A 26,314-nucleotide genomic window follows, 5' to 3' on the forward strand; every position below is an offset into this window, starting at 1 on the left:
TTTGAGACCATATGGACAAGTTTGTGCATTTCAGATTAAAAAAAAGGCATGCAGCAATGTACTGGCGGTTTTATGACTGAGAGGCCATGCTACATGGAGTTCTACATTCAGTGATGGATTATCATAGTTTGTATAGTTGGAAAAAGATACAGAGACAGACAAAGACATATAAATATATATATATATATATATAAATAGATAGATAGATAGATAGATAGATAGATAGATGAAGGTAGAGAGAGAGAGAGAGAGAGAGAGAGAGAGAGAGAGAGAGAGAGAGAGAGAGGCATGATTTGTTGAGTACCAAGTGGCTACCTTTTGTTCAGGAAGAGAGAAGTTTGTCATGTAATATTATTTATCCTAATTAATATATACCATTATAAATCATCACAGCTCACCGCCTCCATCTATTCAGTCCTGCTCCTGCCTTGGTGGCATCAAAAAAGCGGCCCTTTTCAGGCCTGTTTCCATCGCTCCAAAACATGATAGATAACTCCATTTGGTAGACACGGCACAAAGTGAGGAGACTTCCTGCTGTTTTGATTTACGGTAATGCAATTCCCCCTTTTGAATGAATGACACTGCAGAAGGGATTATGAAATTATTCGATGAATTAGACTAGAGCGGAGCTCTGTCTGCTCTGATGGGGCATCCATTTAGGGCGACGTTGCCAGGGAACATCCATCGCAACAGCATTATTGCCGCAAGCCGCACCCAGAGTTCATGAAGTTTCTGCTTCTCTTTAGGAGCAATTACAGCCAAGCAGATTGTCCAAATCAGTAAACAAACAGAGAGAACAAATAAGTATCTCAATTAGGTAAAGTAACCTACTTAAAAATACATGTTATTATATGCTAATAACTTATTTGTGAGTTAGACAGTTCATAATAATGGGGACATTCATTAGTCAGCCATGAGGATAATTATGAAAATTGGAATGATATAATGACGGTGGTGATACCGACGACGATGATGTTGATGATGATGAGCATAAATCTGATGAGACACGGAAGATGGAAAACAACGGAAGGAGACAAGAAAGGGGAGAAAGAGAGTGGGGAAAGGGGGGAGTGAGTGAAGATCCCAGAATAGGCTTGAGAAACCAGATCTGCTCATTTGTCTGGCTCCTGACATCAGACGAGACGAGGTGATCTGCTGAGGAGTGAGCTCAAAGTGGAGTGCAGCAGCTTTAGACAGGATGAGGTGAGCGCTCTAAATATAGTCAACGGTACTCCACGTTGCGCATGGACCAGACGCAGACACTACGCTTCTCTGATGTGGAGTCGTTCTGTACAGACGGCGCACTAAGGCCTCTATGTTGTCACTCACTGGTGTGACATTGAGCAAAATGAGAAACACTAAATACATTATGCCAGGGTTACCTTTACACCTTTGGTATTGCTCTCAACAATTTACTGGGCAGGCAGTCAGAACAAGTATTACTGTAGGATATTTTGTCGAAATATATTCAGACTTCACCCCCACTGCACACAGACACACACACACCGCCCCCATCGTAAACACACTGCAATCTGCAAACTGCAATGTAACTAATGTTTTCCCGAGGCACTCCGTTCCAGCATCATCATCGTACGTTGTGCGTGTTCCCCGGAAGATCTGGCGCTGGAGGATCTGATCCGGAGGCTATTTTTGGACACATAATGAGCCCCGCCGCTGCTCCTGCCCCACAGTCTAAATTTGGCCCGGGTGCGTTTGAAATCCTGCAGATGCTGCAAGGCACCACACTGGTTAAAACTGTCAAGCCGTTCCATGCAGATGGGGGCAAATCCCCCCCTCCAAACCACTCCTACCCCTCCCTTTCCTCTCCACCCTCCGCCCACGCCCACCCCCGCACCCCAGCCAAGGTCAAAGTCAGCCAGACAGCAGGCCCATATGTGTGAAAGTTATGTGGCTGAGAGATGGATAGAGAGAGCAGTCAGAGGGAGCTACAGTAGCTAGATGAATAGTTGGTACGGCCGGAGCGAGTGTGTAACCTGTTCCTATGTGTAACTTGTGCCTATGTGTAACCTGTGCCTATGTGTAACTATACTGCATGTGTCAGACTTGAAAACCACTGAGATTAGATGGGTGGGGGGGTGGGGGGTGGGGTGGGGAGTGTTGACATCCATCTTGTCTGCCACGGTCAAGCAAGGAACAGTTCTCTCTCTGGGAAGAATGCCTTCTTCGTTAATTAAACTTCCTCTCTGTATCTCTCTCTCTCTCTCTCCATCGCTTTCTCCCTCTCCCAATGAACAATAAAGTCTGTCAGATTTTCAACATGCCCTCGCCATCCAACCGGGCCACGTGGTCTTCCTCCCCTCTGAGCTTCCTCACTGTCTCCTTGCCCATTGTCTCTCAGTGGGGGCGCTGGCTGCATAGATTTATGTGGAGCCTGGCATTCTGACAAGCAGCCGTTTAGATCCCCCACTGCCACGCTCCCGTTGGCAGACCCCAGCACATTCTGACATGCGAGCCTCCCTGTGTATGACTGATGTTTTACCAGGTGCTTAGCATTGTTCCTGCATGCTGTAATGGGTGACATTACAGAACTTATAAAGTCTGTATATCCACCAAAGCAACCTATCGGTCTCTGTGAGGATTTCAGTGGGGGATCCCCTTAAAAGCATACATGTAGATTTGGTGCATTCATGCACACATATAAAGGTACACATGGACAGAAAAGCTAACGGAAAGGACATGATCTATTGAATATGCCTGAAAATCCGGTTCTTGTGTTTTTTCCACAGGTGGTACAGAGCCCTGTGACTGACACTGCAGATAGCCAATAAAAGTGTCACATACAACATCCTACAATCTTCCATTCATACAGTACATGCCATATACATAATCATAGATTTACTACTTACATCAAATACAAGAACAGGGCAAAACCTGAGCTATGTCCGGGTTCAAAACAACTATTGCTTTCGTGTGTGTGTGTGTGTGTGTGTGTGTGTCCATATAATTGTGAGACCACCATAGTCTTCGGATAAACGCACATAATACTTAATTCAATAGTCCCCCTGAAAAAGATATCTGCCTACTTTTCTTTGCCAGCTTCCAGCAAGACCACAGCCTGAACTCAGCCCGCGCATCGACTTGTCACGGCGCACAGTATGACTAATCTCGCCGCTTACACTAAAAAGTCAGAGGACCCACTCAAGCCTGGTGAGTTGTGGCCATCGCTGCGGGCGCCCCTTTGTCAATCCGCCGATGACAAATCGCGCCTCCTCTGAGGGACGTGTGTCGTCGGCTTATGGAGGCGCATATAAACCACATCAACATTGCAGTTTTACACTCTGCTGTGGTCCGCTGCAGACGTGTTGAGGGTGGCAAGCGTCTCACTGCATATCAATCACGGATGCTGGACATCTTGTAACTAACATACAGTCCAACATAGCCTACTATAATAATAGGCCTGATCATTTAACAGCAGGGCGGCCCAAACCTGCGAACAAGCTTTAGAATAATCTAAATAGAATCATTCATGTTTAATGTGCGTGACCAAAATGGTGCTGCTACGCTCTTCCATTTAAGGTACATCTTGTGGAAATGATTTAGTTTTAACACATATAGTAGATGGAAGTTTAGCGCAATGCAATAGGCAATTTAAAATGTTGTTCGATATTTCAATTTGCGAAAACCAACTCATAATTTCTGATTCATGCGTCTGTAAACTAAGAACATACATATTTTGCAAAGCACCATCCCCACTACGCACAACCTTCTCCACCCACATCTACCATGTGGAGTCTAGATCACTTAAAAGTATACTCCCCTCCCAAGCGCGACCCATCAACAGCTATCTGCACTCCATAAACACGCTCGCTTTTTAATCAGTTAAACGGGTCTATCAGTTTTTGCCGTTTTTTCCTTCCCGCTGGTGTATTAGTCAGGTAGCCGGTTTTTGTTTGTCAACGCTTTTAATTAACTCATCTGCTGCCAAATCCTATGGTATAGGGCTGGGATGCCTGCTCACTGCGTTTTTACTTCTCATATGCGCACCCCATAAAGGAAACCGCTCCGCTTAGTCGTGCACGCCCTCAGTGTTCACTGGCTAAAACGCGCCACTCTCCTACCGAGTAAAGTTGGCCAACGCTGGAATATCTGCGGGGGAATTTACCAGAAGTCGTTGGATGTGGTGGAATATCACCTTTGGACCGCGACGCAGCCCCGGATCACTGAGCGGCACATGTGAACGCAGCGTCTTGCGTTCCGTTGATAAGGCAACCCGCATTTGGAAAGATGAGTCTGTCAGCACGGTATCCAGAATAACGTTACAGCAACGTTTCAACTTTGGGGTTGAATTCCTGTATCTCATTTTGGAATTTAGAAAGTTTTGATTATCTTTTAAGACAGTGGATGTTTTATGTTCGGCGTTTGGCAAGATTTGGAGTTATGCTTGGATATTTTACAATTCAATGCGTCGAGACCACCTTGGAGTGCTAACGAGCAACAAGGGAAAGAAATACATTTATTTGGAGAGAAGAATTTGCACCGGAGCACCATTATTTTCAGCTCCTTAACTCGGATACCTTGTTAGATTTACCAGGATGTATTTCTATATATACGGCTTACTGCTGTTTTTTGGTAAGTAAAGTTTTCCAATTCCCTCTTCTTTTCACCGAGGTATAGAATCAATGTAGCCTATGGATGGAAACTATAACACCATTCTAATTTAAATCACATATAAATGTATTAAGTTCTGTATTTTAATACGTCGTTACTTATGTACATACTGAAGATACAATGCACATAGTCTTTTTAACTAACATAAAAAGACATGATCACGAAGGTTTCTGTTTCGGTTGACGGTTAATCTAAACAGTTTCTAAAAGAGATTAGCATATTGTTGTAGTTCTGTTTAGGAAAACGAGTTGATTGACTTTACATGCCAGTGCTCAAACTCACATTATATGTGTGGACATCACATTATGCAAGAGAATGGATTGAGCGCAGTGCCTGTGGCAGTTCCGTATATTCACACAACATACACTTGAGAAATGCCCATCATTGTTTATCTGCATTTCAACAACACAATTACAGATCCCCATGCGTTTTGAAGGTCTTTGAATGTGACTTGAAGGTTGGTTTTGTTATTTTTGTATTCATTGATGTCTTTAAAAACGATTCATTCAAACGCAGACTCATTTGGTAAAGTTAATGATTTGAATTGATGGCAGAGCTGTCAGATAGTTGTTCGCATGAACCGAGCGAAGGTGAATACCTTCAAGGTCACAGGCACTGCGCACCGGCGGAGGTGAGACTTCGTCGGCTCGAAAGTCTCTAGACGGCGGTGCAGACCTACTGCATTATTCCAGTCAGTGGCATAACCCCACAAAATAAACTAAATTTGCGGAGTCTCTCTCTGTCTTTTTTCTTTCTCTCTTTCTAAGGCTGTTCTGCATAAAATACAACAGCCTACTTCAGTTGACCAGTTCTGGGTTCAACTCTGGTTTGTCATACGCTTTAGTCAAATATTTGCAGATTATACACCATACACAGTGAGCTAACAACGACTTTCGCATACAAGATAATATATCTTTTTCGTATAGGAATCAGTCTGTCGAACTGGAATTGTGTAAGGGTCATGAGTTTGGTTCGTGCTGTTTAGTTGAGCCCGCTTTAGCCACGAGTTCTCTCGTACCTGTAGGTGTCACTGGTGACCAACCCCACACGTCTAGTCTGTTCAACATGGAATTTGGACCACAATACTCTTGTGCGGCCTATAAGCTTCTCTTGCTTGACCTAAACAATTCAAATGCTTGTATGGAGCTTTAAAAAATGTATTTCCTACATGGAATATTGTTTTCTGAACAAATTCAAAAAACAATATTGAACCTGACATTCACTTAACCATAATTAAACACTTAATGAATTATTTCAAGTCCAACAGCTATGAACAAATCATTTTTTGACAAATATGAATATCATTTCTGTGCATATTTCACTGCGCGTTTGAAGAAGCCACATTGTTATGACATTGCATCATCCACCACTGGCTTACATCAGTTTTGCCTCTTCCTACTTAATCCTGCATAGCCCCCCATATAAATGAGTTGGAGTCTGGTGAACAAAACCCTTTTTAACGGCGCTGTGCAGTCTACCAGTGTCTAAGCCTTTACCATATTCATCTTTATCCTTATGATTCTAGCAGTCTGGGCTATGAATGGGGGAATTGCATGGTGCAAGAGTTTTGTATTTAGGGGTGAAAGTGTGTCACTTTTTGAGACTGTGACTTGCACTTCCCACAATGCCTCGATTCATTCATGCAACTTCCTATACCACAATTTGACACATCTGACATTTGGCTCTTGGTGGCCTCGCGCAGCCACGCCGCAACTGGGAGCTATGCAGAGGGCCATCATTAAAATGTCAGGCTTACTCATGCGAGTGATTCTCAGCCAACAGATTACACAAATGATCTGTTCTTCTCTACAGGAAAAAAAATGGGCAAATGACAGTGAGATAGCTGTACGTGTTGAGTCACTGATTAGACTGAGACACACTTTCTCTACTTCCTTGAAGTGTTGGCAAAGACGAGGAAAATGGCAGTTTCGTAGCTCAACAAGAGGCATAAGCTGGGAAAAAAAATTGAGACAGTGATGCATTTCTGCTCGCGATACGGTGTTCGATACATTGACACCAAATATCTATACATTTGTTTGGATCGGACAGGACGGTTCAGAACAGTTCAAAACTAATTTATTCACATAACCATTCTGGTTTTCCAGAACATCACTACCCTCCACCTCCATGTCTGGCTGTCTTGATCGAGTGGCAGCGGTCATGAAACTCAATTATATCAAAATAGGCCTGTTCCTGTTATTGGCCAGGACAAGAGTGCACTTTACATTGTTTCTATTTAGTAAAATAGCATACCTTTACTTGTGTTGTGATATACAGTATATATCAATACTGCAGAAAATTATTGTCATAATAACCTTTGATTCATAGGAGTAGTGTTTTGTTTGTTTGTTTGTTTACTTGTGTGTCTGTCCATCTATAGCATATTACTGTCTGTGCTATTTGCCTTTGCTATACACATCTGCAGGACCTGCAACACAGAGATCACAAATAACACATATGGTACACCATCCCCTTTTCAGATAAGGCTTATTTCATAAGAGCCCAGTGACAGTCCATTAGGACATCATCCTTTCTGGCTTATTTAATGCTGTGATTTAGAACATCTTAGATTTTGAAACATTTTCAGGCACCCACAGGAAAGATTGGAGGTGAAATATATGTGCCATGGAAAGAAATCGAGATTTAATCTTGGACGGTTTGGAGTGTTGCTGTACTGTGGCATACCCACAGTGATTTGAGCTGAGTTTTGTCTGATGTTTCTATATGTTAAGTTATGCCAGAAAAACTAATTATTTTTGACGATGGTGAACAGTTGACTTAACACATTTTCTCTTCTTTTTCCATCTTCCCTCTTCCCCCTTTCCCATCCTGCCTGCCTAACCTGCCTAACCTCTTTTCCTTGCAATTAATTTATCCCTGCTGCTACCTCAACTATCCTGCCTCTCCCTACCTTCACTCATCTTTTCTTTCTTTACTTCCTTTCCTCCACCCTCCTCTTCTCCTCTCTCATCCACTTTTACTTCACTGTCCTTTCCTCACCTATTCCTTCCATCACCTCTCTCCTCTCCTTCTCTCATCGCTCTCTCATGCCCTCTGCTATTTTCCTCTCTCTTTCCTTTTTTAAACTCTTCCATCCTTGCCTTTCCTTTCCTGGTCGCACCTGCTTATCCCCTGTCCTTACCTTCACCGGTAAACTCCTGTCACTTCCATCACATCCTCTCTGTTCTTCTCTTCCTTCTCATCTTTTATGATTCTGTCTTTTCCTTGCCTTTTTCCATTTCATTCTTTCTATATTCCTTCTCTTCTCGCTCTCCTCTACTCCCCTCATCCTCCATGTCTTTCCCCCCTATTGGGCTCTCCTTTCCTCTCTGCCTCCCCCCCACCCCACCCCCCACACTTCTCCTTTCTCCTCTCAGCCGAAGTAGTGTTTTCCTCCGCCAGCTCCTCCGCCCTGCTGGTGCCCGTGCCGGGCCTCCCCGACACCGTGGACTGCGTCAAGGCCAGCGACATGTGCAACCAGAGCCCCCAGTGCAGCTCGCGCTACCGCATCATGCGCCAGTGCCTGGTAGGCCGCGACAGGAAATCCATGCTGGCCAACAAGGAGTGCCAGGCCGCCCTGGAGGTTCTGCAAGAGAGCGCTTTGTACAACTGCCGCTGCAAGCGCAGCATGAAGAAGGAGCTGCAGTGCCTGCAGAGCTACTGGAGCATCCACATGGGCCACAACGAAGGTGAGGAACGTGAATAAAGGAAGTATTTCCTTTCCCTGATTCTGTTCGGTACTGCCCTTTGCCTGTTTCTGTTTCCGGTCTCTGGTCCGTTCTCTTTCATGCTGCAGTGGTGCATTTGGTGTCTCTGAAGTTCGACTCGGCTTCTGTGCTGATTTACCACAACGTGGAGGTCTGGTTCAAAATGGCCGTGTTTGACCTTTAAGTGTCCATCTTGAAGGAGCTCAAAGCCGCATTGGCCTTTACTGGCTCGCTTCTGAAAAGACCCAACCACTGCAGGAGTCCATTAGCCTGGCTTCGCCACCTATTGCACTCAGCTCAGTTTCTGCTGAGATTATAGTCTGGAAACCCTGTTCGCGTTAAGGGTCGCTCAGCCACTCTGAAGGGCGGACCAATCAGTGACCAGAGTGGGTGGCTAAGTGCGATGATGATGAAGTTAAGCATTTGTTTCAAAATGTAGTAACAACAATGACGGCAGTGCTAGAGCTAGACAAAGCGATACAAACAGTAGTGGTAACGGTAGCAAACATCGAAGAATTGAAGCTGGAGGATGAAGAATGTGTAAATGTATGCATCAAGGGTAAAGACATTGTTTCCGTACTGCTAACGGGGTTTGGGAAAAGGCTAATATATCAGCTTGCACCATTAGTGACGAAGTAGGAAGTACAGCAATCCCAAACTGGTCCATGGCAATTGCTTAAAGGCTGGTTCAATAGTTTTAAAACAAACTAGTCTACGTCCACTGGGATGTAACGACTGGAAACAATCCCCTGTGGAGTGTGGGCAGACTCTAATCACAAAGTGAATTTGGGTCTGGTTGTACAAGGCTAGGAGCCCACCCCTTTCCCCCTCTATGAGCTGGGCACACACATGGGATTTGGCAGGCAGGGATGCCCATATCTTTTGATGCTTTCTGGTTTACATACATGGCCAGAGAGACTGTGTTCAGTAGAAGATTACAGAGCCTTGAAAACTTCCAGAGACAGGTCTAGTGTTTTCCAAGCATCTGTTTTTGTCAAGCCAGTTTAACTAGGCTACTCACATCAGCTCTAATCATGATTTTCTTTTGGTGGAGGGAGACAAAAAAGAAAAAACAGCTATGAGAAGATGGCAAAAACAGGGAGGCTGATCTTGTTCAGTCCAGCAGATATGTAGGGCAATAGATCGATTGGGCGGCCTATTGATTTTCAAGTTGTTGTTCTGTTGACCACAGTTAGTATGTCATGGACACTGTGGAGGCAAAATTAAATGAAAAAGACTCAGAATACATGAAGACTATAGACTTTAACATCAAACTTTCAGATGTCCTCATAAACCTGTACCTGAGAGATTAATAGTTTTGTGCTTTGATTCCCTGCAAGATCAATGCATAAATCTGGCCTTAATATGTGGCAAGGACGAGTGGAACGTGTATTTTCAACCCAAGTCCTCACAATGTTAACGGATCATTTAACAAAACATTTAAATTCATTTAGTTAATGAGACCTCTTATTATAAAGGAAATCCTTATGGTTGAGTCCAGTTAAGTGGTTGCTAACAACAATGCAAGAAATGTAAGAACTGGATAAGTGGCTTGTACAAATCAATATGCTACACTTGAATGCTGTGGTTTTTAATGCACAAATCCACATAAGTGTTGGCTTTAGAAAACAAATTGAGCGGAAAACATCACCCCTTCTTGGCTTACAGGCAGATGATCTGACTTACCATTAGAAAAATCATCATAAGATGTCTGTTAGATTCTGTATGTTATCCTATATTTGTGCAGTGCCTATGTGTTGGATTATTGTTTCCTTTGTCATCGTGGTGTGGCCAGAGGATGCAGTCTCATGTCCTAGTTTAGCATTGGCTGAAAGGACTGCATTATTATTATTGTGCTTTTTCTTGCCGGCTTACTTGTTCTTCTATCCCTTCAGGCTATTTCTGTAGCCCTCTGAACAGACCAGTCAGAAAGTGTTTGTTCTAAAAAATAAGAAAAGAAAAAAAAAAGCAGACATTTGCACCTCGTAAATCTTTTGAGGGAATGAGATTTGCTCAGTTTGAGATGCATCATCCCACCGTATCTCGCTGCTAATCCATCCCTTCCGGCATACGCTGGTTACAGCTGTCCCTGGAGTCGGCGTGGTTTCAGCTCCGTGCCGGACCTGGGCCACGACTGGGCCAGATCCTCTGCGACATTGAGTTGCTCTGTGGGTGTTAAGGAGACGTTGCTTAACCGAGATAAGGTGTCAGGTTGAGTTGCTCTGTGGGTGTTAAGGAGACATTGCTTAACCTAGATAAGGTGCTGGCCTTTTGTGTTTGCGAAGAGAGAGGTGTTGAGCACAACATGCAGCAAAAGTATCCTCTCTCGTCTGCGGATCTGCTCCTGCCTCCACTTGCAGAATAACCCTAGGTCTGAAACCTTGACGGAAAGTAATTGCCTCTCGGTCTCTGCTACAATGGAGCAACAAAATACAACAGCATGACCTGATATAGGAACAATATTAGTTTTCAGTCAATGGCTACAAAACACCTCCTCAAGGCTGCCGCCGGCCTCACCGCGAGTGTTGAATGCATAAGGTACAAAATCAGTTCGCCTCTGAAAGCCTCTGGAAGGGTTTGACACGTATACAGTCATGTACTGCACTCGTTTAGTTAGTCTTTATGTTAAGCTCCACTTTTGTGTTTGTATCAGATTGCCGGTCAACAATTTTCTACGGTTCTTCATTAGTATGGAATAGTGCTCATTCTTCATAGCAAATTAGACTATAATTAAGATTTAAAAACATAAATGAGTATGTAATGGTAAAAGATGACTGTTCAGGTTTCTTTGAATGTGCTCCTGGCATTGTGTGTTTGTGTCTGGCAGTTTAAGGTTCAGTGTGTGGAGCTGCTCTCCCCTACAGTACAGTGCAGTACAGTTTTATTAGTATAGTATATATTAGTGTCCTGTAATGAAAACTTATTTGATAAGTGCCAAGGTGACTTATGCATTTAATGTGCATTTATGTGATTGCGGGGTGGCCAGTACTCATCCAAAGTACTATTATCTGTTACTATGTTATTAGGATATATAATTTATTTACTCCATGAAAGAAGTGAAATACAATGGTAGACCTTGATGAGAATGGAATCTAATTTCACTGACGAGCAACTGGCGATGACGAAAGCAACAAGCAAAATCCGCCGCGCATGAACGGAACCTAATTTAATAACATGGCTAAATCCTTTTGCTAACTTAATACCATTAGCAAGATCCTAAGCGCAAACATGGGTGGGTCAGTGCAATGCTCCCACACGCCACACGATAGCTTTAGCTCATGGGCAATGGACTTTGCTCATTGCTGGTTGGCTGTCAATGAAATTTGTGCAATGAAGTGTATGCAAATGGTGATACTAGACTGAACTAATACAGAATCTGTAATATAGCTAGCTATAGCTGCTAGCTTATGGAGGAAGGCTGACCTGTAGGCCTAAAGCTTTTACAGGTTCCCAGAAACAACATAACATGCATTTTCCATAAAATGTTTTTTTAATGGGTGTGTTTGTTTGAAAAACTTGTAGTTTCGTGCGCCAGAAATTTGTAGACAAAATAAAACCAAAACCACTTAGATTTGATGTTGCTTCAAAGAGAAACACTTTGTGGGTGATCTACCTTGGACACACTCAGGACACTTCTAAAGCCAGCTGCCTTGGCTTAAGTGAGCTGTAGAACTTTTTGGCATCCCCAGTTAAATATCCCAGATTACCAACAGATGTGTGAGTAGGATCTAATGTTCAATACGTCAAACAGATTTAGGAGGTTGTTTTGGTTGGACAAAGGAAGTACAGTTCAAATGTCATGATGGAGGACAAAAACAGTTATTTTGTTTGTTGAAGGGGTTTAAGATGTTCAGAGATGTTAGTTGAAGGTTTGTGTGTAGAAGCATTATGCAAAGAATGGATAACACATGCTGGGACCTCGCTGAAAGACAGGCTATAGGATACATGCATCCTGAAGTATGGGAGATTGAGTTTCTTAATTTGTGATGTTCATCATTAATGTGTTTGTGAAGTATGCTGTTACACGTTGTTACACTGTGGTTGTTTGAACTGAACGCCACTGGGTTTGAAACGATATATTGGTTGATATAGTCCCGGTTTCCATGGCTACATCATCACCATCTGGGAAGAAAGGGCCTTTTGAGCGTATATTGTCACAATCATATACAGCCCCCCATCCCCCCGCCCCCAATGCACACGTACCGCAACCGATTATAGGGATGCAGTTTTCTTCTTCATAATCGGATAGTAGAGGAGATGAGAGAGGTTGTTTCAAAACCCTGATGCAGCTTTGAAAGAAGTATATTTCAAAGGAGTCTAACCCAGGATCCTCTTTCAAGTCAAACTGTCAACCTGTTACAACCTCCTTCCTAGATATCCATTTTTTTTTCTCTCTATGGTACCTGTTGAATTAGCAACACGTTTCAATAAGAAAAGCATCATCACAAACAGCATACTCAGTACTCACTCATACGTTCATTAGTACACATTGTGCCTTTTAGTTGTGCATGTTGCTGTAGGTGGCATTGATTTAGACATTCATTATTTACTATTTGACTCGTTAGTCATTCGTATTTGCGACATAAGGCGTTAAGTTGACTGTTCATCAATAACCAGCAAGCACACACGGATGAGAGGCAATCGATCTCACTTGCTCATCATCAGGTGACAGTGAACTCGCTTCCTCTTCAGAGGGCCTGGCATGCAGAGCTCTCCAACCAGACAGGTACTCTGGAGGAGAAGAGGACTAAGAGCAGAGCTCTCCAACCAGACAGGTATTCTGGAGGAGAAGAGGACTAAGAGCAGAGCTCTCCAACCAGACAGGTACTCTGGAGGAGAAGAGGACTTAGAGGAAATAGGAGCTCAGAGGTAGCCAGTACCTAAAGTAATGAGACTCAGCCACATTGTGTTTCAAAAGCCTCTGGTGCGAGGAGGAGAAGGAAACAGATAGAGAGAGATTTGAGGAAGACTTGAGGGTAGTGTGAATGCACAGTGTGAGAGAGGAAGAAGGAGAAGGAAGTGGTGGGAGTGAGGGATTGAAGCAATAGAGAGAAAGAGAGAGAGAGAGAGAGTGAAAAAGAGATTTACTGAATAGAATCTCTGTTAACTGCTCTGCGTTCTATTGATCACCTTCAGCAATGCACTTGTGACCCTGGTTAACACCGCACCAAACTCTGATTGTACAAAAACGAAGAGGGCATTGAACTGCACTTTCGGGTTGTCACGGCAACACCTTCCTCCTCGCACCTGACAAGGTGAAGAGGCATAAAGCCAGCGACAGGGGAGGTTTCGTCCAGGGTTCATGCTCGTCAAGGCTTCCGGGAACAATGTTCTTCATAACAGCTGAGAACACAAGGCAGTGATTCATGAAACTCAGACCAGGCAGCTGACCCTGGACCGGTGGGGGCTGAGGTCTGGCGTGGAAATCAGAGCTGAAGTTGATACAGAGTGAGTCTGTATCTGGGGAGGTTTCAAGGGTATCGGTTGGAGAGGAGAGGAAAGGATTCAAACAGAAAAGACCTCCAGTGAGCTTTAGAGAGCAGGATTTAACCTACGTTTCCCCTCTGTCAATACACCATGCAGCAACTGCAAACAGCCATTAAAAAAATATTGATATCCCTGCAGTGGAGCTGAGCCTCCACAGAGAATAGAAAACATCTGATGGCTTCAGAAGCATCCGTTGGAGCTGTGGGCATCCTTAAAACGCCTCTGGAAGTCCTGCATAGGGTGGACTAATGGCTTGCATGCTGGGCTCTGTGGTCTGCACACAGCAGCTTTTACTACCGTGAGCAGTTGCAGTCAACCAAGGCTATTACCCCGGCCATCCAGCCTCATGAGGATGCCTTTGCCACGGAGAGGTGACGTCAGGATCGTCTCCCGTTTCTTTGGTCCACCTGTGTTCCCTCGCTCTCTCTCCCTCTCCTGCTCCCTCTTCCTCTCTCTTTCTTCGTCTTTCTCTTCTTTGTTTCATTCTCAGGACTGTTCCTCTTCCTCCCCTGCAGCTTAATTGTCTTCATAGTGGTGGGAACAGGTCAATATTTGCACACTAGTTCTGAAGAGGTTCTTACATTTGTCCCCACCCACATTGCCACACACACACACACACACACACACACACACACACACACACACACACACACACACACACACACACACACACACACTTCCATTGGAGAGAAATCCAGAGTGTGTATTGGAGTAGAAGAAATATGATGACAGAAGAGGTCCTCCTACCTCCTCCTGAATCCCTTTTTAATGATTTCCATTTCTGTAAGCAGAGAACCACAGAAGAGATAGCGCAGAGATGGATGGCCACGCTGTACTGTAAACACTGCCACTGTGGTGTAGCCTGGGTGGGGTGGCTGCGCACAGCACGTCAGCTCCAAAAAATATGAAAGGAGGAAGGTCGTCCGACAGTGGCAAAGAAATCATACAGTGGTAATTCGGACTAGTGGGTCTCTTCCATGTTTATAAAGGAACCATTGGCCTTGAAGAGTCAGGGCTGGTTCCGTCGAGTTGGGCATTCCTGACAGGGGATTGTCTTGGGATGGAAACACCTAGGTTGTTGTGTTAATGCGTCCTTGATCCACATCCTGTCTTCAAAGGTTTAGGGGGCATGACTTTTGTTTGTAGCGCACAACCAGAGTCTTCTCCTCAGAGTCATGATGCAACCCATCTGAAAGAGCTCATGCGCGCCAGAAGCTTCCAGAAATAAATTCCCCCTCAAGTGTCAAGTTGTCGCTTCGGAAAATTCACAAAATTCAACCGCTTTAAATCAAGTAACATTTTCCCGGTGAAAAAAATTCAGATTTAGTTTTAGGCTTGTCAATAATGTACATGTTATGATTTAAGAACCATCACAGAGTCTTCCTCCACATCAATCTGAAGATGAGGTTGTAAACTATTCAAAGCTTTCTTTTTACATTGCAAGTGAAACTGGCATCAAAGACTTGCAGTGTTTTTGCTTTTATACAAACAGTCTTTTTACGTTTTTGATGTGTTTGTGTCTCATAGGAAATGACGCAAATTATATGTCAAGTGAGACTTATGTAAATATGTAAAGTTTTAACTAAATATTCTAGAAATCACACACACACACACACACACACACACACACACACACACACACACACACACACACACACACACACACACACACACAATAATTTTATTGGATCGGAGTAAAACATCACAGGATCCAAACAGTGTTAAAAGACAGCTATGTTACAGTTTTTTCCAATCATTTTAGTTCTTGTACCTATACCATGTTCACATTCCCAAAACACTTAACACATGGAGCACACCAGTAGACCATGTGAACCAAACTGTGGATACTTGCCCCTATGCTTAGATACAAATGCTGGCAATGACACCTTCTTCCAAAATTCATGGATACCTGTTCCATTCAATGTTCACTACCAGCAAAACACTGTGGAACTACAGCATTTTTTGCCAATGTTTAGATACTCTGTTCAGAACAGTTAACTTTCAGTTCAAATCCTTACTTACAGTAATTTAGATCACTGTAGATGGAAAGATGCTTTGTTTAGACAGACAAATTCAATTATATGCTTGAATAAGAAAAAGTATTCTTAATTTAGCAGAAAGTTTATTTAGAATATTTAGTTTGTTTTGGCTTGCAGACTTCTCACTATCTCTACAGTTTTTTCCAATAATTTTAGTTCTTGTACCTATACCATGTTCACATTCCCAAAACACTTAACACATGGAGCACACCAGAAGACCATGTGAACCAAACTGTGTATACTTGCCCCTATGCTTAGATACAAATGCTGGCAATGACACCTTCTTCCAAAATTCATGGATACCTGTCCCATTCAATGTAAACTACCAGCAAAACACAGTGGAACTACAGCATTTTTTACCAATGTTTAGATACTCTGTTCAGAACAGTTAACTTTCAGTTCAAAACCTTACTTACAGTAATTTAGATCACTGTAGATGGAAAGATGCTTTGTTTAGACAGACAAATTAAATTATATGCTTGATAAGAAAAAGTATTCTTAATTTAGCAGAAAGTTTATTTAGATTATTTAGTTTGTTTTGGCTTGCAGACTTCTCACTATCTCTACAGTTTTTTCCAATCATTTTAGTTCTTGTACCTATACCATGTTCACATTCCCAAAACACTTAACACATGGAGCACACCAGTAGACCATGTGAACCAAACTGTGTATACTTGGCCCTATGCTTAGATACAAATGCTGGCAATGACACCTTCTTCCAAAATTCATGGATACCTGTTCCATTCAATGTTCACTACCAGCAAAACACTGTGGAACTACAGCATTTTTCGCCAATGTTTAGATACTCTGTTCAGAACAGTTAACTTTCAGTTCAAAACCTTACTTACAGTAATTTAGATCACTGTAGATGGAAAGATGCTTTGTTTAGACAGACACATTAAATGATATGCTTGAATAAGAAAAAGTATTCTTAATTTAGCAGAAAGTTTATTTAGATTATTTAGTTTGTTTTGGCTTGCAGACTTCTCACTATCTCTACTAAGACACACTGGGCAATGAGGAAGTGCATATATATTATGGGTAAAGGCAACATAGAAGCTGCCAATGGCAATGCCAATGTTGTTTTGAGTCTCTCTTTTTCAGTCCTGCCATTTTCAAACTCCAAACACAGAGCTTATGAACATGCCCTAGACTGCCATAAATCAGAGCAATCAATTTATACACACACACATACGCACGCACACACACACACACGCACACACACACACATATACACACACATGCACAGACATGCACACACATACACACACACACACACACACACACATATACACACCACACACACACACACACACACACACACACACACACACACACACACACACACACACACACACACACACACACACACACACACACACACACACGCACATGTACACACACACATGTACACACACACACAAACCAGAGTTTGGAACAGCATCTTATTCCTTTCATCTCCCTTAGTGAAAAAAAAAAGATAGGAGATCCTGGTTGTACGTACACTCACTCTGAGACAGACAGCGAAAATGGAGAGCAATTATTTTACCATACACCACACAGAGACCTTGCTGTGTCCCACTGTGAATACATAGAGGAAGAAATAAGTCGGAAACTTCTAGCTACCAAAGAAGGAATGTGTGACACATGAAAGATCCCCTGATTAGAATATTGTAGAACATAGTCCTTGTAGCTGAATGTGTCTGTGGAACAGTTTGCTGAGAGTATCTTTCATTGCATTGATAGACTACACTGAATAGACTAGAAACACATTGAAATATCACTCAGTCCTCACCAAACTCCCTGACCGTCCACTATAAATAAGGTGACACAGCTTGTCATTTCACTTTACTTCATTATCGTTTTGCAATATGAGATCTGTAGCCAAATACGTAACGTAAAAAGGCTCCTAACATTCATCTGACTACATCTGAGCCACAGTTCTGTAGATTCGGGGCCATTTGAAGCACGACTTTAGGCTGACTGAATGACTGTTACCTGATTCGACAATGACATACAGAGGCAGATCAGACGGTCTAGAGGTAGAATCCGACAGAAAAAAAATTATTACATTTAAATTTACATGTCGTCATTTACGCGACTTACAAGGATATTGCGTTTATACATCAGGAGGTTTTTTTTTTCCTTTTCCCCTAGGCAGTGCGTCGCCCCAATCGCCCTTATGGACAAGCCGCCCCTGTATCTGAGCCACAGTTTTGTAGGTTCACATCCACCATTCCTTAATGCCTTTTACATGGAATCAATATTGCTTCAGAGTGAACTTGGGGCAACAAAGATTTTTGTTGAAACATTCTTTTTTTTAAAGCAGCAAAGCATTTAATCATTACCACAAAAGTAATTTGAAAAGGCGTGTCTCTAAATTCACGATATTATTTCAAAGCACCCTGTGCCTTTAAGTATTTCCATAGAGTGCCCATAATCTTAATATCTGTGCACACATATCAAATGCATGCCTTGAGCGCACTTGAAAAAAGAGAGAAATCAATCAAGATCCGTGCGGTTTCACTACAGCTCCTTAAAACAAATCAACTTAATGACAGCTATTAAAATTGACTTTGCCTCCAGCCATACGTATTTCCATGAGATGGGGGGGAAATCCATATGACGCTTTCATCATCTTGGGAAATATTGAGTGTGCGTGACTCTCTGTATGTGAACGTATGCGTGCGTGTGTATGTGTGTGTGTGTGTGTGTGTGTGTGTGTGTGTGTGTGTGTGTGTGTGTGTGTGTGTGTGTGTGTGTGTGTGTGTGTGTGTGTGTGCAGATGTTTGTGTGTCTTACATTCCTGCACATGAATGTGTATGTGAATGATGCATGTTTATATATCCTCACATGCATGCACATACACACACCCACCTACCCATACATACCTGTCAGGACACTCTCTGTCTCTCTCTCTTTCTCTGTCTCTCTCTCTCACACACACACACACACACACACACACACACGCACACATACTCAACCACATTTTTATAAATACTTGTCTAGGTATACTCATGAATCTCATACAGAACTCCTGTACAAGTATACCCTTTTTAACATCTCTGATCTAACATCTGCAGCTTTCACCTCCTCTATCTACCTTGAATTCATTATTTTTTTGCCCCAAATTACCATGCAGCTTTTAGCAATGTAGCAACAACAGCCCCATTGGGAGGGGGAGATACAAATATCAGTCCTCCAGCCTATTCTGGTCAGTGCGGCCCTTGGTGAGCTAACAAAGGAGGCAGTCAGTCAGTTCGGTCTGGGTTTTAATGCTGACAATGGAGGTGGGGGAGGCGCATTGAATTCTGGGAAGGGAACCTCAGTGTCCAGGCTCAGAGTGGCAGGTGAGAGTTCTTCTCATTAGAGGACTACAGAAGCAGAGAAAATGAGGACAGACAAGTAGCAAAGGGCCTGTCAAGATTGATGAGATTTTTTTTGGATTGGGGGGGGGGGCGGGCTTTCACTGAGACAGGTGAGGAAGTTCAGGTAGGATTGTCCAGTCGAACTCCTCTCGACTCTAACAAAGGTCAGTCAATTAAAATTCACATGGTTCTTAAGATGACTCATTCAACAATTCACAATTACAATGAACCGGGTTTACATACAGTTCCTCACATTCATGTAGTCCACATTGCTGTGGTGAGTGATGGAGGGAAATCAGTGTTTAAATCCACCTGCAGGAGAAGGTGGGTCGTGATCCCTGTTAGATGGGAATCTGATGTGTGAGACTGCCGATACGTCCTTCAGGGCAGAGGCGAAAGGCCAGTGTTCAGAGAGAGAGTCAAATAGCGTCTTAATTACGAGGATAAGCTTTTAGCCTGGGGCAAATCATCTCACACCCGAAATGTGAAGAATCTTTTTTTATTTTTTTTATTTCATGAATACACAATTGCCGATGGCTGTCAAATAGGCTGGTTTAGGGAGATGAGGAAGGAGAGAGAGAGAGAGAGAGAGAGAGAGAGAGAGAGAGAGAGATTGAAAGGGAGAGTGAAATGGTGAAAGCGTTAAGGGAAGTCCCATTTAAAGAATGCACACCTCAGGCAGAATTAAGCCTTTTCAGGTACCATTTGATTTTGTATTTAATACTGAATATTGATTCGGTGTGTGTGTGTGTGTGTGTGTGTGTGTGTGTGTGTGTGTGTGTGTGTGTGTGTGTGTGTGTGTGTGTGTGAATGTGTGTTTTGTGAATGTGTGTGTGTGTGTGTGTGAGTGTGTGTGTATGTGTATGTGTGGGGCTTGTCATTGCTCAGGTAATAACTGACTGTCACTGCCAAATCTGACGGCCATTCAGTCAATAGCTGTGTGTCATTTGCTCTTTGAGTAAGCTGTTAAGAGCTTCAGTCAATGATAATGACAATGATGTTATCACCGTCCCTATATGCCTTTTAGAATGAATAATGAGACACTGTGCCCTGTCTTCAGAAGGACACCTATAGTGCAGGCTCCAGATTCACAGATATAAGGGATGGAATATTGAACGGTATCCAACTCTTGAATGGTGCTGGCAAACAAAACCAGACATTTTGTCAATGACCAATTACCTACGACCAACCTGTCACAGATCAGGACAAAGTGAAAAGCTGATTGTTATAAGTAAGACTTGACTTGACTCATCCGTAATAAGGTTGTCATAAACATCTCATTAATTTGACTTTAATTTTAAAATCCTATGCTTCATTACTGTGCAAATATGTAGTGGTTTAATGGCAATTGTCATGACACTTTAGATGTTAGATGGCACGACCAAAGCCTCTGCTCTTGTAGATCAACTAGTAAAGCAAGCTGTTAACAAAACTTAGGTCATTGGTTCAACACCTAGTGAGCATAGCGTAGTCGGTTATCGGCCAGTTTGTTTAAAATCGGCCAGTCTGTTAAACAATCGATATGCTAAGTTTAATAATAGATTAACATGACAACGCGAACGTAGCCGATAACACACACATGCCGCTATTATACCCCGTTTTGATACATGCATACATGAAATGAAGAGCAATTTGAAAACCTGTGTGGTGGCATCTACCATGACATTTTAACATGACATGTTCAACTTAGTCATATGACTGAGAGTTAAGGTTAAGTTAAACAAAACACAACAAAACAAAACGGAATTTAAACAAAGCAATACACACCATATGTACTCTCTCCTCTATCCTGTGTTATCCTGGTTTGAATGTGTGGTTCTCTTCAGTGGTCAATGCTACTCCTGCTTCAGAGCGCTCTGCCTGACTTCCTCTGGACTAAAGAGGCCCTGCGTAAAAGCATGTCTTGACATTACTTTTTTTTTTTAGGAGATTTTAATGGTGAACAATTTTGCGGAGAACTGACGTGGCCTCTCCAACTGTTTGTTGGTGTTGACCTTTTGTTACAGCCTTACCTTTGAAGGTGCTATATAATGAAGCAATTCACAAGCAATGCAGAGAGTCTGCAGCAACACCTTGCTGGTGGTCTGCATCCATAATGCATTATGGGAGTATTCATAATGCATGACTTTTTCAGTTACAGCACTTACCAGTACTTTCGTGGCTCATTATGATTGGACATATATAATACCATGTGGTATAGTGTAAATCTATTGTATAGCCCTGACAGATATTTCTACAGGCATGGTTTTGCTGATGCAAAATGCCTAATAATCAGTTTAGTTTGTGTGTATTATTTATTTATATATATATAAAAAAATCAGAACGTGTTGTGGCCAAGGGATTCATAGAGAGCACCATCCTTTTGAGGGATTTTTTCTTCTCCAGCTTTCTAATCGTCTCTTCGTGTCACGTAATCCTATTACACTGTGTATCTCAGATCTCATGACTCATGAATAAATGGTCTATAATATACCCCAGTGGGGGGGGGGGGCATGCCACTACATTCGAGGTTTTTAAAAAGTCATTCTTCAGAAGTTGCTTCTTATCCGCTCAGCTAGATCAGTGTCCCCTCAACTCGTAACCAGATAAAACTAAGTCCTTCTCCATATCACTGGCAACTACAAAAAAAGTTCTTGAAGCGTCAAAGGTGCACTCACATTTGATACTAATACGTGTAAAATGTGTGTAATGGCACTTGCTTTACTTTAAGAACACTGCAGTACATGCCAGGCTATATGATTGGCAGCTTACTTCGAAGCAGGTCTGGGCCAAATCTTTGCTAGACTCACCTGTTATGACTTATCACAGCTGAATCCATTCTAGAGTTAGTTGTTTTCTTTTCTAAAGAAAACTCTCTAACCCAGACACAGGCAGTTCAGCTCTGGCTGACATTGCCCCATATAATCCTCCTTACATAGAGGCTCTCTCAGGGCTGGACCTCGACTTGATCTGGACCACATAGAGGCTCTCTCAGGGCTGGACCTCGACTTGATCTGGACCACACCTGTGCCAGACGAGGGCCAGATGCGAGATCAGCCAGTTCTGCAATGGATCAGGAATTGATCTATCTTGATCTGATCAGAGTTGGATCAATTTGAGAATCAGCGGCTCTCTCCTTGATATCACAAAGTGACATTGACTCATAACCAGACCTGTGCCAGGGTTTAAGACTCAGCTGTAATGTCCTGCAGTATAGAGATAGAGTATAAAGTCCTGCAGTATAGAGATGGAGTATATAGTCCTGCAGTATAGAGATGGAGTTTATAGTCCTGCAGTATAAAGATGGAGTTTATAGTCCTGCAGTATAGAGATGGAGTTTATAGTCCTGCAGTATAAGATGGAGTTTATAGTCCTGCAGTATAGAGATGGAGTTTATAGTCCTGCAGTATAGAGATGGAAAATATACATAGTCCTGCAGTATATATCCAAGACAGAGGCCTACTCTTTTCTTGATCTGGGCTGACTGGACAGGACCTGGGCCAAACAAGGGCCAGTTTCGATCCACCCTCAACAGCCTTGTGGGCTGTATTTCGTTTCTTGTGAGGGAGGGGGGAAATATGGTCAGACTAGAGTAAATGTCTCCCAGGTAACCATTGGCTGATTTAATTCATCAGCAGAAAGGATAACGAATGGGTGTAATTCCCACGGGTGGGGATCGAGGAGGCCAGGCCAGTAAAATTAAATTAACTCAAATGTGTCGAGCAGCGGAAAGACTGATTGACGATATAGCTCACTCCTTTCACAAATCTTTCATTCGCTTCAATTAGCTGTGAATTGGAAAAAGAAACAATAAAGTGGGGTTTTAATTAAATTTATATCTCTTTGAGAAAAGGAGGCTGGTAGCAGCAGGGCGTACTGCTGAATACTTGAGTCAGAATTAAAGTCGTGTTGTGTGTGTGTGTATGTGTGTGTGTGTGTGTGTGTGTGTGTGTGTGTGTGTGTGTGTATGTGTTTGTATCTCTGTGTCTCTCTGTGAGTGTGTGCGTTTCACTGCATTTTATTTAGTTTCCTAGGGAGTTAATGCTTGCAGGGATGATGTGCAAATAACCCTTTACTTTGTACTGAATGCAAACACACAATCTATCATTAATACACCGTCTTTATTAAAACTGTCTGTTCTATTTAAAAGCATGCATGCTCGAACTGAAGCCACAGTACTTAAAAGCATTGTTTTGTTGAACTGACATCTCCACACAACCTCCTCATACAGACATGTGACTCAGAGAGTTTTTATGAAAACACTTGTTTTTTTGTGTCACACGGAAATAAAAATACCCCTTTTGTAGAGATCAGGGGCTAATTACACAAACAGTTGCTGACATTTACAGGACTATGCATAGCGGATTGAAAGATCACCTGAAATAAAACACACCCTTGCTTTAGTGGTTTTGTTAAAAAATAAATGATCTTTTCATAACAACCAAATATGATAAAATATCAAAATGCGAATGATTTGGTATGCCCACCGAAACTGACAGATTTCTGTTTGAGTCTATCTAGTTTTTGAGTTACTTTTGTGTTTTTGTTCTGGCTAGTGATTGTACAATACCAAACATTTTTTATGTTTCTCCAGCAATCTGAAAACTTTGTCAATACATTGCAAGCTTTTCTTGCACAATTGGTTTTATAGACATTGACTTGTAATAATCAGCTACCAAAGCACTTACTGCCACAAATACTGCCGTAGTACTGGACTCAAATGCATGACATAATACAAGGAATTACAACAAAGGGGAACTTTACTTACGACAAGGCAGGTACAAACAGGAACAGGAATACATGATGCATGCAGGGACATCGTGAAGCCATACACAAACAACAGCGCTAATAACCGAAGAAGCACAATGGCTTAAGTACGCAGGCTCGCGTGCCCCCCCCCCCCCCCCCCACAAAAAAATGTAAAACAAAAAAGTTTTTTTTTTTTTCAATTTGAATTACATGGGATGCACACTATGTCCTTATTGTCTTGTCTGTGTTTCCAGAGTTGATATAGAAATAAAGAAAAGTATATTTAATTGTGCTTTCTTTGTTAGGTAGCCTAGTGACGTGACGACATAGGTCAGAAGGTCACAGACCGGCGCGCCCACGGCAAATAGGGAGCTTGAGTTTTGATATCTTGCCTATATGTGGGGGGGGGGGGGGCTCTCGTGTTTCCGTTACGGTACTGGTTACTACCCCACTCGTTTTGAACGTGTTCTCCCTATGTGTATGTGATTTGTGTATGTTGTGTCTGGATGCTACTGGATGCTAATGGATGGCCTAAAATTTCCCTCGGGATTAATAAAGTATCCATCCATCCATCCAAGATCAAGTTACTGCTTACTACTCATTAATCTTATGAGTTACTAACAGGTAAAACTGGCAAAAGGGAGACTTATTGTAAAGTGTGAAACAAATCATCATCTATTAATCAGCTACTATCATTTATAACTGGCAAAGGGAACCTTATTGTAAAGTGTGAAACACATCATCATCTATTAATCAGCTACTAACATGTATAACTGGCAAAAGGGAGCTTTATTGTAAAGTGTGAAACAAATCATCATCTATTAATCAGCTACTATCATTTATATCTGGCAAAGGGAACCTTATTGTAAAGTGTGAAACACATCATCATCTATTAATCAGCTACTAACATGTATAACTGGCAAAAGGGAGCTTTATTGTAAAGTGTGAAACAAATCATCATCTATTAATCAGCTACTATCATTTATAACTGGCAAAGGGAACCTTCTGACCTATGTCGTCACGTCACTAGGCTACCTAACAAAGAAAGCACAATTAAATATATTTTTCTTTATTTCTATATCAACTCTGGAAACACAGACAAGACAATAAGGACATAGTGTGCATTTTTTTGTGGGGGGGTAATATCTACGTGCTGGTAGTAAACAGATACAAGAATGGTAGGGAGTGTGCAATGGGCTAGTATAGCCAGTTAAGGGATAGACAGTGGGTTGCCAAAATGGGGATCTTACCAAATAGTGAGCCGGCATCGATGTGTTTAAGAACTGTGTTATAACTCATTTATAATGGCTTATTAATGACTTACAAAGGGTTTACAACCTAGTTTATAACCTATTTATAAACCATTTATAAACCTTTATAGAGGGAACCTTATTGTAAAGTGGTCCCCTTTTTTTTTTACTGCAGACCGCATTTACCCTTGAATGTGAAATGGTTATGTGAGTTTCTTCTCACTACCACAGGTCAACCGTCACATCTCAGATTGTTTCAAAGTCTTCACTCTTCCCCACAGCACCTCATGAGGAAAGACCTTGTGATCTGACATGTACGAGCTGGGAAGGGAGTCCAAAAGCCATCATTCGTGAACTGTGTTTCTCTCCGTCAGCATACCGCAGGGCTCTACATGGGGAGATTGTTTTCAGACTGCACAGAACATTGAGAGGAGCACCTGTTGTGCACATAGAGGTCAGGCAGCAGTGGGGGGATGATGGAGAAAAACCAGGGATGAAGTCAAGAGAAGTTTGAGTGAAGCTAGTGTTGAAATATGTAGTGGCATGTTTGCCAACCAGGCGGCCATTACTGCTTCAGCATCACAGCATCACATCACATTTATTTCAAATGCCATCAACAAGAGGCATAATATCCTTTTGTGGCCATGGGGGGGAAATTAATTCAGCTTTCACTTCTCTCTCTCTCTTTATCTCTTTCCCTCCTTCTCTCTTTCTCCCTTTTTCAATCTCTTTCGAAGGAGTCTAACATGGTTCTGTCTTTTGTGCTTGTAAGTATTTGTCTTAACCCACTCATTGAACCAGTAAATTGATCTGACAGATGCAGATTCATTTTACTGTGTGCCTCAAAGCCAACTTTGGCAGATAGCTTTACATCAGGCCTGCACGCAGGCCGAAGACAGCAGGTCGTTTGCATCAGCCCAGGTCCGGAATGATACAGAAATGAGTATAAATGTGACACAGAAGAGGAATAAAGAGCAAGGAAAGGAACCACCAAGAGCAAGTGAGAACAGACAGAGAGCGAGAGATAATGAGAAAGAGACAGAGAGCAAGAGTGAAAGAGAGAGACAGAGAGCTTAAGACCCAAAAGCTCAACGCTGCCAAGATGA

General features: G+C 42.4%; 1 protein-coding gene across 1 annotated transcript in view; it reads left to right on the forward strand.

Annotated features, from left to right (window-relative positions):
• The first annotated feature begins 3,778 nt into the window (after nucleotides 1–3,778).
• LOC116221110 (GDNF family receptor alpha-2-like) overlaps nucleotides 3,779–26,314 on the forward strand; it is a 32,043-nt gene continuing 9,507 nt past the window's right edge. Inside the window, exons 1-2 of the mRNA XM_031570777.2 lie at nucleotides 3,779–4,590; nucleotides 8,007–8,318. Coding sequence (XP_031426637.1) covers nucleotides 4,554–4,590; nucleotides 8,007–8,318 — 349 coding nt within the window. The 5' untranslated portion in view covers nucleotides 3,779–4,553. The remainder of the gene's footprint in view (nucleotides 4,591–8,006; nucleotides 8,319–26,314) is intronic.

Source organism: Clupea harengus, chromosome 7, assembly GCF_900700415.2.
Source record: "Clupea harengus chromosome 7, Ch_v2.0.2, whole genome shotgun sequence".
NCBI classification, from domain to species: domain Eukaryota; kingdom Metazoa; phylum Chordata; class Actinopteri; order Clupeiformes; family Clupeidae; genus Clupea; species Clupea harengus.